This window comes from Pleurodeles waltl, chromosome 3_1 (genome assembly GCF_031143425.1).
Source record: "Pleurodeles waltl isolate 20211129_DDA chromosome 3_1, aPleWal1.hap1.20221129, whole genome shotgun sequence".
Taxonomy (NCBI): domain Eukaryota; kingdom Metazoa; phylum Chordata; class Amphibia; order Caudata; family Salamandridae; genus Pleurodeles; species Pleurodeles waltl.
The window spans coordinates 188,663,643-188,678,824 of record NC_090440.1 but is presented as its reverse complement, the minus strand read 5'-3'; the positions used below and the strand labels follow the sequence as shown (position 1 = coordinate 188,678,824).

Genomic DNA, 15,182 nt, shown 5'->3' with positions numbered 1-15,182 from the left:
GGTAATAATAAATAATTGAAATGGGTATATATTTGTTTTTTGTTAAGTTGCCTAATAATTATGCACAGTAAGAGTCACCTGCACACACAGATATCCCCCTAACATAGCTAAAAATAAAAACAAACTAAAAACTACTTCCAAAAATATTCAGCTTTGATATTAATTAGTTTTTTGGGTTCATTTAGAACATGGTTGTTGTTCAATAATAAAATTAATCCTCAAAAATACAACTTGCCTAATAATTCTGCACTCCCTGTATATATATAAATATATATATATCAACAAGTGCAAGGACTGACTGCTCCCCCTTGTTTAAAACGTTTTTACATTTTAAACAAAAGTTCTTCTCCCGTCGTTGCAGAAGATGTTCTACTGTTCTCCTGATGACCCCATCCTTTAAGGACACTACTAAAATGAAAGGATCCACGCAGCCTCCCTCCCCTTTAAAAAACATTAGGCCCTTTGGTCAACCCCTCATTGCACAAGGCCTTGGCGAGGTTTGGCTATTTGTGTGGTAATAACATTACTTTATGTTAAAAAACACTTAAAATTCACTGAAAGAAAGTTTAGTTTAGTTTAGTTTAGGAAATTTGTAAAGCGCATGGCTACCAGAAGGCTCCCAGTGCTGAAAAGGTAAATGACAGCTCAGGGCAAAGAAACTCAGGAAAGAACTATGATGAGAATAAGAAAGTCTTCAGTTTTTTTACGGAAAGGTAGTTCTAGATGTTCTTGTCGGAGTTCTAAGGGGAGGGAGTTCCAGAGGTGAGCAGCTTTAACTAAGAAAGAGTTACCTCCCCATGAAGTTCTCTCTGGCATCGAGGAGTGTGAGCTAACAGGGCAACAGAGGATCTCAAAGTCCTTGTAGGAACGTAAAATGAAGTGTTTTGCCTAAGAAATTTAGGAACCTTATTATGAAGGGCTTTGTGTGTCATGCATAGGGCCTTAAAGTTAATCCATTGTCTTATGGGTAGCCAGTGGAGGGAAACTAAAGCAGGTTTAGCCGATATATGTCCAGGTGTATTCATGAGTAATCTCGCGGACGCATTTTGCACTACCTGCAGTCTCCTTATCACGTAGCCAGGGGAGCTGAGAAAGAGGGAATTACCATAATCCAGTTGTGACAATATCAGGGACTGGATAAGATGTCTCCTGGCAAGAGGAGGCAGGAGATTGAGAATTTTCCTCAAGGTTCCTAAGAGGCAAAAGCAGGATGAGGCGATCTTTTTGGATTGCTGGTCCATCGTAAGGCGACGGTCTAGCCAGAAGCCTAGGCTCTTCATATGGTCGTTGGGGGGCCGAAGATTATTAAGATCCTCTGGAAGTACTGTAGGAAAGTTAGAGGGGGCACAATTACTCACAGTCATTACTTCTGACTTTCCATCATTGAGTTTAAGTTTGGACTCAGTCATCCATTTGGCTACATCTGCCAGACAGGATAAAAGGTTCAAATGAGAAGTACCCTCGGCATTAGAAAGTGACACTACTAACTGTGTGTCATCAGCTTAAGAGAGGCAATGAGGTTCCACGACTTTGGCTAAAGAAGAGAGATAGATATTAAAAAGTGTGGGGCTCAGCGAGGAGCCCTGAGGGACACCCCATGTGAAGGAAAATGTTTTAGACAGAATCGAGCGATCAAGGACTTAAAAGGTTCTACCCTTCAGGAATGAGAAAAACCATCTCAATACTGTGCCTTCCATTCCTATAGCAGAAAGTCTTTGAAGGAGGGTGTTATGATCCACAGTGTCAAATGCGGCACTAACAGGATGATAGCTGCGTGTCCACCACGATCTAACAGTTGGCGGGCGCTTTCCATGACTGCTAGTAAAGCTGATTCTGTGCTGTGCTTGGGCCTGAATCCCATTTGAGAGGGGTACAGAAGTCTGTGGTCTTCTAGGAAACATGTCAACTGATTATTGACATGCTTTTCCATTATCTTAGGCAGAAACGGGAGAAAAGCAATAGGCCTATAGTTGCTCAGCAACGTGGGGTTGAGCTTAGGTTTTTTCAGTAAGGGTTTAACAACGGCATATTTAAGGGATTGAGGTATAAATCCCAAAGTTAAGAAATAGTTAAGAATGTTAGTCAAAATAGGAGATATTATGTTGGAAGCCAACGCTAGAATAGAAGGAGGGGCAGGGTCAAGGGGAGATCCTGATTTTATATTATGAAGATAGTTGCTAACAAGTGCCTCTGTCAGAGGCTGAAAAACTGCAAGCGAAACTGGTGAAGTCTGGAAGCTAATATGCAAGTAACCGTTTATTTCTTGACCAGGAATGACCGGGAAGGAGGAATAGATATCAATGATCTTTTTCTGGAAGAAATCTGCCAGATCATTATTAATACAATCAATGGAGGCCTCTATAGGAGGGTCACCAGGGGAGATATGAGTGAGTTCTTTAAAGATCTGGAAAATCTCTTTATGGGAGTTAGCAGATTGTTCTATTCTAGCACTGTTAAATGTAGATTGAGCTGATTTAATTCCCTCATGATAGATTCTAATAGCTGCCCTGTATAATGTTTTTGAAGAAATGCTGTAGTCTTTTCTCCACCTTCTGTCTAGCATCTTACACTACTTTTTTTGTTCCAACAATTGAGATGTGAAGCAGGGTTTGGCCTTATGCTTGGACCTTTTAATAATCGTCTTAACAGGAAGGAAGATATCTAGGGAGGTAGAGATCCAGTTGTTAAAGTTTTCTACGGGGCCAATACTAAGTTCATTATGGTTGAAGCATGAGAGGCGGAGAGTACCCTGCCAACCTCTAGGATCCAATTCTGACCATCGGTGAGCTGACTTTATAGGGGGTTGGTGGGGAGAAGGGGCTCCACATGGTGGTGTAAATGAAAGTAAGTGGTGGTCTGTCCAGGTCAGAGGCAAAGGGGTATAGAAAATTTTTTTTAGAGAGGTTGCTGAAGACTAAGGGCCAGATGTATAAAATATTTTTGCACTCGCAAATGGTGCAAATCAGTAAATTCGGCCGTTTGCGAGTGCAAAAACGTGGTCTGCGATGCATGAAAGGCATTCGCAGACCAAAAATAAGAAATCGCTAAATTTGCAAATTTTTGCGGTGCGACCTGGCTTTGCGAGTCGCAAATTGCAATTCGGTATTTCCAGTAGGAAATTGCGAGGTGCAAAATGCGAATCGCAAAATCCAAATCGCAAATAGATGCATCAAAAAATCGCAAATAGCAATTTTTCGCAGAATGGCATTTTGCACATGCAAAATACCACTAAGTGAGAGCAGGTGGTAACCAGGTGCAACCTATATAAAGAGGCCCAGAATGCCTCAGACTCTGTTCCACAATGGCTGCACTCTACGTCATGGCGAGGAGGATGAGGATCCTGGCAGGTTTGAGGAGAGGGAGAAGGAGACAGGAGCGCATTTTCAGACTGCGCATTACACTTTTTGACCTGACAGAGGAGGAAATATTTGAGAGGTATAGGTTGAACTCAGCCATGATACTTGATTTGATAGCTGAGCTACAACCTCTACTGCAGCGCAGAACACTAAGGACACATAGTATGCCCACCCATGTGCAGGTATTATGCTCCTTACACCTACTCGCCTCAGGGAGCTATCAAGGGGTCATAGCAGCGGCTGGGGGGGTGTCACAGAGCACCCTCTCCAGATTTTTTAATGCATTTATCAACGCCATGCTAAGCAAACTCCAACAGTACATCAGATTCCCCCACACCCCACAGGAAATACAGCAGACAAAAATTGAGTTTTATCAGATAGCACAGTTCCCCCACGTCCTAGGTGTCATAGATGGCACACATGTGGCAATATGTCCACCATCAGTCACAGAGTATGTGTACCGCAACCGTAAACACCAACATTCCAGGAATATACAGGTGATATGCAATGCCTCCTATATCATAACTGATCTCGTGACCAGGTACCCAGGGAGCACACATGATTCATACATCTTTCGTCACAGCGGCATTCACACAAGACTGCTAGCTGGGGAGTTTGGTGAAGGATATCTACTAGGTACTGTCACTCTTTACACTGGCGCATAGTTACTCATCACACCTTCTGTCCCTTCCAGGAGACAGTGCCTACGCAGTGCGCACCTACATGATGACGCCCTACCTCAATCCCACAACACCAGCAGAACGGAGATACAATGCAGCACACAGGGCAACCCGCAACGTGGTGGAGCGCACACTTGGCCTCCTGAAGAGTCGCTTCCGTTGCCTCCACAAGAGTGGAGGGGCACTACAGTACAGTCCAGAAACCACATGTAGAATAGTGGCTACTTGTGCAATCTTGCATAATATAGCTACAACCAGGGGCATACCTATAGAAATCAGTGACACTGAATCAGATGAGGATGACGATCCCATACCACCTCTACAGCCAGCAGACAGGACCAGTGCAGCAGAGGGAAGGCAAAGACGTGCTGACATCACACACAACCATTTCAGACGTGAGTATGAATGACAAAACTCCACTGACAACTGTACCTGTAGTGATAGAAATGTATTACCTTACGACAGGTAATGAATGGTGAAAAATGAAGTAAACAGGTGATGGCAAAAACTAACATAAACAAATGAACTGAGTCCCGCACTATTACATCATAGTGGGAACACCAGTGTCAATGCGGCAAGAGTCACTTCCTCCTCCCACGCACACCACTTGGGTGCCCAGTTGACTCACTGGCACCCTGAATGTCACCCTCAGTGGCAGTGCTGCGCCTGGCACTGCGCCGTCTGGTGTCTGATGCAGGTACTGCCACACTACTAAGGCTCGAACTGTCCTCAGTGTCCCCCAAGACTACCTCACTGGGAGTGGCAGATCTCTGTCCCATGACTATTTCAATCACATTAGTGATTTGTACAAGGCCCTGGACCACATCCCTGCTGGTGTGTGCAGCCTCCACTTGGGCCGCCACAGCGCGACGGCGATGAGTGCTGTGGAGTTTGCCATCCTGTTTGAGGACCTGCAGTAGTTTGCAAACATTGTCCTGAAGCGGTGTTCATGTCTGCGTCGGCTCACCCTTTCGTGGCGAAGCTCATCACAGAGGTCACGCACTGCACTAGTAAGCTCCCTAGTGTCCTCAGAGGCCTGCACCTGTCCCTGACGCAGCTGGGTGATGTTGCTGTTCAGTGTGTCAAGTTGCCGATGCAGGCCCATCATACGTCTATTGTGGACTCTCAGGTTCCGGTCCAAACTCAATATTCTCCTGTTTTGCAGGCGCTGTTGCTGCATCATAGCAGCCTCAAGTCCCCCGAACAAGGATGGACCCTCACCTGCCTCATGCGGTTGCTGCTGGGACACTGTGGCACTCCTGCATTGTGCTGCATGACCCCTGTCCTCCGGTATCTGGCTGCGCCTGTCTGGTGCAGACAGTGTTCTTGGCCCCTCCTGCTGCACATCCGAGGCGCCACTGAGGTCTGGCAGTGGTAGTGGCCTGGGCCTGCGGCGCACAGTGGAGATGTTCAGGGACCCACTGGTGTTGGTGTCAGAGGGCTGCTGGGTGTCCGTCTCCCCTACACAAGGACTGCGTGTGGTTGCTGGGCCAGGCCCACCTGCAACAACAATATGCAGCATGTCAGTTCTGTATGTTACATTATCTGTCCGAAAATGGCAATAAAGGTACAGGTCCTGCTCTACATGGTGCTGTGTGTGTGGTGTTACCTTGGGTGTCACTATGCTTCCTTACATTGTCATGCTACTGTATGTACTAGTTTGTGGACCGCAACTCCCATAATGCATTGTTGTGCTGCTTCTCAGATGTGGACTGGACTACATCACACACTACTTCACATTACATGCTAATTCCTAAGGGGCTTTTATGCATGCACATATTGGGTTGACACAACAACATTGCACTTACCTTGGCTGGTACTCGGTTGAGTGGAGGTGTCGATATCTGTGACCCCTGTCACTGCTTCAGGGAGGAGTGTGGATTCCACCAGGTCCTCCAGTGGTGTGGCAGGTGGTTCGGTTGGTGGTCCGCCACCTGTGCCCCTGGCCTCTGCAAGTCTCCTTGCCACCCTCTCCTTTGCACGGGACCGCAGGTCGTACCACCTTTTCTTAATCTCCTCAATGGAGCGCTGTGCCACTCCAATGGCGCAGATTTTACCCTGGATGTCAAGCCATAGCCTTCTTTTCTCGCTCTCAGGAACCTGGAGTGATGATTTACCAAACAGGCGGTCATGCCTCCTCACAACCTCTTCTGTCAGTACCTCCAGCTCCTGTTCACTGAACTTGAGTTTGCGCTTCCTCTCCTGCTTCTCCTGTGATGTACCTTGGGGCTCCAATCTGGCTCAGGTGTTGCTGCTCCTTCAGAGTGCTGCTCTATGTGGCTGGGCTGCTCTCACTCAGGATGCTGGTTTGGGTGTGGCACCTGAAACTACCTGGGATGACTCATTTCCTGCTGGTGATGTCATCAAGCTCCTCCAGGTGTGCATTCACGAACTTTCTCGCATTTTTACCGAATCTCAAAAAAATCGCAAATTGCGAGAATGCAAATTTCGATTCGGTAAATGGGCCTCGCAAAGCACAAATAGCGATTATTAAGAAATCGCTAATTCCGAATCGCAATTTTGTTACATAGCCAATTGCGACTCGGAAATATCGATTTCTTAATAATCGCATTTTGCGATTCGCAGACCCCAGTTTTCATACATATGGCCCTAATTCGATAGTATGGCCTTTACTATGGTCCTGTAATGAGCTAAGTCAAGTCTAATGCCGCCAGGTTAGAAAGGAGAGTGTTAGACTTTTCATCCTTGGCATGGTCTCCCTTAACTTTTTGCCTCTGTTCCCCAGGTTACTGATGTGTGCTGGACTCTGATTTTACTGTTTTTGTTACTCTGGGCACTTTACCACTGCTAACCAGTGCTAAAGTGCAATTGCTCCTTTACAAAATGTGTATGTAATTGGTTTATCCATGATTGGCATATTTGATTTACTAGTAAGTCCCTAGTAAAGTGCACTAGAGGTGTCAGGGCCTGTAAATCAAATGCTACTAGTGGGCCTGCAGCACTGGTTGTGCCACCCACATGAGTAGCTCTGTAATCATGTCTCAGACTTGCCACTGCAGTGTGTGTGTGTGCAGTTTTAACTGCAAATTCGACATGGCAAGTGTACCCACTTGCCAGGCCCAAACTTTCCCTTTTCTTACATGTAAGGCACCCCTAAGGTAGGCCCCCTATGAAGCCCCAAGGGCAGGGTGCAGTGTATGGTTAAGGTAGGACATATAGTAATGTGTTTTATATGTCCTGACAGTGAAATATTGCTAAATTCGTTTTTCACTGTTGCAAGGCCTGTCCCTCTCATAGGTTAACATGGGGGCTACCTTTAAATCTGATTAAAGTGTAGATTTTCTTTGGGAGCGGATAGACATGTGGAGTTTGGGGTCTCTGAGCTCACAATTTAAAAATACATCTTTCAGTAAAGTTAATTTTAAGATTGTGTGTTTGAAAATGCCACTTTTAGAAAGTGAGCATTTTCTTGCTTATACCATTTCTGTGACTCTGCCTGTTTGTGGATTCCCTGTCTGGGTCAGTTTGACAGTTGGGCTGGTTGCACCTCACACTAGACAGTGACACAAAAGGAGCTGGGGTGTAGTCTGCATTTCCTGATGAGCCATCTGTGCTAGGAGGGAGGAGAGGAGTGGTCACGTACACCTGAAAGGGATGTGCCTGTCCTCACACAATGCAGTCTACGACTCCCTGGTGAGTGCCTGGGGCCTGGCCTGGGCAAGGCAGGATTTCACATTCAAAAGAGACTTTACTTTGAAGTAGGCATACTTCAAAGGAGAAATTGGGTATAAGAAGGGCACCCAAAACCACAGACTTTAGATCACTTCTGGACATCAAGAGGAACCTCTGCCTGGAGAAGAGCCGAAGAGCTGAGGAGAAGTGCTACCCTGCCTGTGACTGTGCTTTGTGGAGCTATCCTGCAGTTGCTGCTTCTGTCAGAGTAAGAGGGCAAAGACTGGACTTTGTGTGCCTTCCATCTTGTGAAGAATTCTCCAAGGGCTTGATTTAGAGCTTGCCTCCTGTTGTCTGAAGTCTCAGGAACAGCAAAGACATCTCTCTGCCAGCACCTGGAGTCTCAGTGGAAGTCGCCGCACCATGTCGTGACCGACGCCGCTCGAAGTGCGCGGATTCAATGTTTCACACAGACGCCGCGGTCCCCGACTTTGCGCATCGACTTGTTTTCACTCTTCACCAAAGGTACTGTACTTGGGGGTGTACGTGACTCTGTGTCCGGCGCCGCTGGTGTCCGCTTGTGTATGTCGGATTTTTGTCGTTTTGGTCTTGTTTTGTTTAGATAAATATTTCCTATTTTTCTTAACTGGTGTTGTGTCATTTTGTAGTGTTTTCATTAAGTTACTGTGTGTGTTGGTACAAATACTTTACACCTAGAACTCTGAAGTTCACCCTACTGCTCTGCCAAGCTACCAACGGGGTAAGCAAGGGTTAGCAGAGGGTGATTCTCTTTTACCCTGACTAGAGTGAGGGTCCTTGTTTGAACAGGGGGTAACCTGACTGTCAACTAAAGACCTCATTTCTAACACAGAGGAACAATGTATACTGTCTACATGAATATTGAAGTCTCCAAGTATGGTAAAATTAGGGGTTTTGCAAGAAATGCCCGCTACAAAGTCTGGCAAGGCCTGTACAAAGCTCCCATAGGGGCCGGGAGGGCGATAGATGAGTATTCCAGAGAAGGTGAATGTTGCATTGAGAGTCAAAGAGAAGAACAAGCTTTCACATCCAGGGATGTCTACGGGAGTAGTAGAGCATTTAATTGAATTTTTATGGATGATGGCAATACCTCCACCCCTCGCCTGGGGTCTATCTAAGGGAATAATTGAATAGTCCAGCGGTAGGGACCTTAATACTTCGGGGAGGAGTCTTCGGTAGGCCATGTTTCCGTCAGAAACAGGGTGTCTGGAAGGTAATTTTCTAGCAATGAAGAAATTTGTAGGCTATAAGCAGATAAGGAACAACAGTTGATCAGAAAAAGTCTGCCCAGGTGTTTACTAATGTTAATAGAAGGAGGTGGCATACAAAGGGATCCAAGGGCAGCTGTGGCAGGCCCACTTTGCAGAGTCAGGGGTGTAAACAGAGAGGGCAGTATCCAAAGGGGGATTGTTATAGGCCAACAGCTGTTGGTGTGAGTAAACTAACCTTTTAAAGGTCTCTCCGGCAGCATATCTCGCCTCAGGGCTCTCCTGGGCGCAGATGGGACGTTTAAATTGTGCATCTGAAAATGGATGCCAAACAACTAGACTGCCGACCAGTATGGCAGGCGGAAAATAGGACTGCCAAATGAAACAGAAATGGCGGTCCCACCGATATTAGAAAAATAGAAAGGGCTAGGAGGAAAGGATTATGAAAGTGGGTTGGTAATATGTCAAGACGTGACCTTGGGAGCCAAAAGTAAGTGCAGTTAAAAGAAATGCTGCCGAATGCCTCTGAACATGGGCACCGGCAGTAAAAGAAAAACACTTTAATAACACAGTACGGCGGGTTGGAAAGTTAAAATAGATTAGAGACGAAAGGTTAAAAATGCGCTAGGTTTGGTAGTATAGTAAAACTAAAGTTGTTTGCTGAAGCAGTCACATACCTTAGCGGTCGGCACGTAGGGCTGTTTAAATTATGCATCTGAAAATGGATGCCAAACAACTAGACCGCCAACCAATATGACTGGCGGAAAATGGGACTGCCAAATGAAACAAAAATGGAGGTCCCACTGATGTTAGTATAATAGAAAGGGCTAGGAGGAGAGGATCAGGAAAGTGGGTCGGAAATATGTCAAGACGCGACCTTGGGAGCCAAAGGTAAGTGCAGTTAAAAGAAATGCTGCTGAGTGCCTCTGAACACGGGCACCGGCAGTAAAAGAAAAAAACGTTAATAACACATTACGTCGGGTTGGAAAGTTAAAAATAGATTCGAGACAAAAGGTAAAAAATGCGCTACGGTTGGTAGTATAGTAAAACTAAAGTTGTTTGCTGGAGCAGTCAACAAAGGTGAAAGTAACGTTATAGATAGGTGTGATAAAAAGAACTGTTTTTAATTTAAAAAAACCTTAGAAAGTCACTGAAAAAAACAAAGGTTAAAGTAAAGTTATGGTTAGAGGCAACAATAACGTTTTGAACTAACAAAAACCACAAAATTCACCAGTTATGATTAACGGAGCTAACTATAACTTGCGACCCCACCATGCACTGCTCATGACTTCAGATATTAAATCACGCATACATATTCTATTACATAATTCATGACATTGCTGATAACATCTCAAAAGTGCTGATAGTGTGTTGATTAACAAATGTGAGATTACAAACACTAGATTAACCGGCAGAAATAATTTGCTCAAAAGTACTCATTGACTGCATAGTTTAGGTGTTCTCATATTACAGGACCCACAACTTAGTTGTATTAGCCGGGGTGTAAAGTGTATTATAATGTTCTTACCTGAAGGAAGACTCTCACTTTTGAACCTAATTCAGCAACAAGTGTCTTGCTGAGTTTTCAACTCTGGTTTCACCAGTCTTTACTCCAGTAAAATGTATGGCATCTGATCCCTCAAATTTTACTCACCCCAGGGATTTCCAGTAGTCCAGAGATCAGAAGCGGTAACTTCAGGGCAGCCACACTTCCAGTGACAGCTAATAATATGCGAAACCTTGTGGGCAAAGCAGGCGGAATGCCAGGATGGGACAAGGGTAGAGGAAGCATGCTGAGCTCTGCTGCTGCTTCAGACTCCATCTTGCACTGATGTAGCCCCCAGTTATCTGCACCAAGAAGAATGTACTGTATTACAAATGTTTACTCAAAAACTAAAGCATCTCTACTACCAGCATTCTTCATTAATGTCTGCTCTAAATCACTTCTTAGGTGTAAAACTAGAGTCAGTAGCAACTGATTTAGTCACAGCAAAATACTGTCACTAACAAGCCACAGCGCTATTCCTACCTCTAGTTAGACTTTTGTGTAAAGTGGTCATGCAGAGCTTGGAGAAGCTGCATCTTTTTTCAAATGTATTTTGTTCCTGATACAGAGAGAACCACAAGAATCATGCTGGTATGCATTACAAGCCAAAGGAGTAATAAGGTAAGAAAATACAGTGTAAAAGAACACGGAATAAACAGAAAACACTACAACCAAAGGTATGGGTAGCATGGCATACTAAACATAAAGCCAGTTTAAAAAGAGATACAAGGAAACAAAAGACAATATTACCATTACATTTAAACAGAAATGTGAAAAAGTAGACATATTTAGGAGTGAATATGTTTATTAATTAGGATGTGCTGCAGCTGCTTGAGGCCACCCGCAACACCCACTGTACATGCTGGTCTAGTATAACTGGGGCGATTTCTAGACTGAACTTCCCTAAACTTTGAATAATTGGACAATCAGATTGGTGGGACAAAAAAAGAAGCAAATCCATTCAACGGACAGACTTGAAAACACAGTCTCCTGAAGACTGAGTACATAATAAGCATTCACAAAAAGCATTTTTAAAATTCTTAAAATGTCTTTCCAACCAGTCTAGATTCCATGAGCTTAGGAGTACATTTGTCAGTTATACTATGAATTCCACCACCAGCTAAATTCACCTTATCCCAGGCCACTAGGGACATGAGTTACCTCTGAAAACCTTTTAAGAGATGTTGGTCAAATTTAACATTTGCCACAAATACCACTGTGTGTACAACTCGTTAAAATAAGGTTCCTGGATCTGCCACAAATTATCTTACGTTAGCAGGAATTTAATACTCACACAGGACATCCTTTTTGGAACAACACATCAATGAAATTATGTTGAATTGGAAGGGGGACTTTGAGTCAGTGAAGACCTTGCTGGACTTGCTAAATTCTAGAAATCCCTTTTTACATTTAACACCCCACATTAACAACATATCACTTCCTTTTTTAGATTTCAACATTGTGGCCAAGTAGGGTAAACTAATCACACAAGTGTATCCCACTGACAAAAACAGTTTACTTTTATGTAAGAGCTTTCACCCCAGGGCCCTGAGACAATACTAGTACAGTTCCTTTGAAGGAACTGCACTAGAATTGATGATTTCGATGTGGAAGCCGAAACACTTAGCACCAAACTAAGTGAGAGACATTATCCAGATCAGGTCATATCCAGAGCATGTAAAAGAGTGTGGAACAATAATAGAGAATCATTAATGGAAACAACTGATAGTCAACAACAGGATAGACTGAACTGTGTAACCACTTTTAGAACAGCTTCAAATCATGTGTAGAAAATCATTCACAAGAACTGGCGTATTATCAATTCCAATAACTTGGGTTTATAAAAACCGATGTTCTCATTTAAGAAGAGCACAAACATCCGAGCCATTCTAGTGTATACCAGACCTTTAGGTAGAAAATCTATATCAGAACGACAGGTTTGGAATTTACCACCAGTAGTGGGTCATAGTGCATGCAGCGCATCCAAAATATGTCACCTTACCAGGACTACCAAGTCAATAGATATAGGCTTGAGATATCCATGGATCCTGATCAGGCACATCAAATGTAACTCTGAGAATGTCATTAATCTCATTCACTGCACTTGCAATCTATTATATGTGTGTATGACAACTGAAAAGGTAAAGGTGGGGATTATGAAACATAGGGGTAATGTTAAGTGTAAAACAAATTGCCAAAACTAACTACTTACTTTCTAGAAAGTAATCATTCCATTAATGATCTTTCATGGATGGTACTGAATAAACCAGATATCTCATCTCGCGTGAAGGATGCAAAACAAAAGTTCTATTAAAATGAGAACAGCATTAGATTTATAGACTGAACAGCCACATGAAGGGATTAAATGATGATATTCTGTCGCACCTTCTGCATAGCCTGTGATGAGATCATTAATTAGCAGGAGGCATTGCAATACACACTACATATACCGTTGATTAGGGATTGTGGATGTTTACACATAGAGCTCATATCTAGTTCTTGTATTCCTGGCTGTGCTAAAGGATCTGGGCTTTTTGTTGTAGGACAGCGATAATGTAACACAGATTGTAATATTAAGGGTTAGTTCCGAATTTTTTAGGGCAGTGACTCACTGAAAAATGGAAGAAACAATAACCAGTGGTTGGGCCAATTACAAACATCACCCTGGGGGTACCAGGCCCGCCCGATACTCTAGGTGGGAGGTTAGCAGCCTATGCACTGTATTAACATCATATGCTTACATAACTGTTGGGTGCAGCGTGACACAAGGTACTATGCCCATCCCACACTACATCTGAAGATTAGCAGACTGTGTAATCTTATCACACTATGCGCTACAGCCACCACCGGGCATAGCCAAAGCACCTACCACAGCCTCTACAAATGAAGATACCAAAGGTATACTGCTATCGTCAGAAGGGTCAGAAGCGTTAACCCAAGCGGCGCCGGTCCCTTGATGAAGTAAGTGGGGGGACTGAGAGAGGGGAATTCAGTCTAAAAGAATTTGGATTAGATATGGGAATTGCCACATTTGTGGCATATAACCTGTAGGATACTATTTAGGTTTGGTTTTAAAAAACAAGCAAACATTCTGTGAGGATATTTTAGACCATTTGTGCATGATGACGTTCAATAAGATGGCACTGGTTTATTATTTGTACAGTGTGTGACTGCAGGGAGACTCCAGCTTCGACCCCGGGTCAGGCAACAAATTTTAACAGTGAATAGCCCTGGACGTTTTAATTTCACTGTTGAATTCACAAGTGACCCAAGGAGTGCCTCATGTTTTTGAGTTGTTTTCACTTTGAATAAATGGATGTGTTGCATGTCTCACTGGTTTGACACTAAGGAATACATAGTTACGCATGATTTTTTGGCATATAAATTTTAAAAAATATCTTCTCTATACATGTGTGCTTGATAAATATGGATTACACATAATAACTCTCAACATCAAGAAACATAGGTGATAAGTAAGGTCACTGCATGGTACACTTTGTAAGCACACTGGAGTGTCCACTGACTAAATCGACTGAGTGACGATGACAGTGACAGGAGGAAGCTCATAATCCTTGCGACGCCTATCAACCCCTATGTGGTAACTGATGGTGGGCTGAAACACGTTGACTACATAATCTTTGGGAGATGGTAGGGTGATAGAACCCCGGGACCATCCACATTTCTTTCTTTTAATCCTGTCTAGGGAAACTGCAATATAGTAACCAATTGTAACGTGGGTATCCCTGAGAAGGTTTTACAGCACTTATGATTTTGGATCCCTAATCCTTGGACGTTTTTATTTCACTGTTGAATTCCAAGGTGATCCAAGGAGTGCCTCACGTTTATGTGTTGTTTTCACTTTGAGTATATTGATGCGTTGCATTCAGCACTGGTTTGACACTAAGGAATGCATTGTTATGCGTGATTTTTTTGGGCATATACATTTTTAAAATTATCTTCTTTATACACACGTGCTCGATAAATATAGATTTTCTGTCTTACATAGAATAAATCCCAAATTCAAGAAACAGAGGTGACAAGTAAGGTCACTGCATGGTACAATTTGTAACCACTTTCGAGTGTTCACTGACTAAATCGACTTAGTGACGGTGACAGTGAAAGGAGGAAGCTCATAGTCCTGACAAAGGCCTATCGAACCCTATGTGGTGACCGATGATGGGCTGAAACATGTGGACTACATAAACTTTGGGAGGTAGGGTGATAGAACCCTGGGACCACCAACATTCCTTTCTTTTAATCCTGTGGAACCTGGAAAAAACAAACCTATTGTAACATGGGTATCCCTAAGATAGTTTTACAACACTTCTGATTTTGCATCCCTAATAAGATTACAGCAAACACAAAATAATATTAAAAATAATTGCTCCACCCCTGTTGATGGTGTAATTATATCTGTATTTAACCACTGCTCCATCTTGACCACTGACTCCATTTTGGACTTAACTTAGCTTTAAACACCGTCACATTGATGGTGCCGGTAGTTTTCCGCGCACAACCTATGCAACATGTTTTTCGCTCATGTTTTCACTCTTCATGCTCTTTCTCACCAAGGGCAGGGACATAACATGGAGGAGTGAGGGTAAAATAAGGATGTACCAGAAGAATGTTTATGGTACATAGGGAACAGCTTGGTCTTAGGAGTGCACCTTGGGATGTGGTCAATCTCTGAACATGCTCTTTCAACACGGCCAGCGTTTGA

The 15,182-nt window shown here is 43.6% G+C and overlaps 1 protein-coding gene across 3 annotated transcripts in view; it reads right to left on the bottom strand.

Annotated features, from left to right (window-relative positions):
- The window catches only part of PPCDC (phosphopantothenoylcysteine decarboxylase), a 356,777-nt gene that overhangs the window by 320,579 nt on the left and 21,016 nt on the right, over positions 1 to 15,182 (bottom strand). For all 3 annotated transcript variants that reach the window (XM_069222153.1, XM_069222152.1, XM_069222154.1), the window contains exon 2: positions 10,571 to 10,764. In XM_069222153.1, the coding sequence (XP_069078254.1) occupies positions 10,571 to 10,738 (168 nt within the window). In that variant the 5' untranslated portion in view covers positions 10,739 to 10,764. The remainder of the gene's footprint in view (positions 1 to 10,570; positions 10,765 to 15,182) is intronic.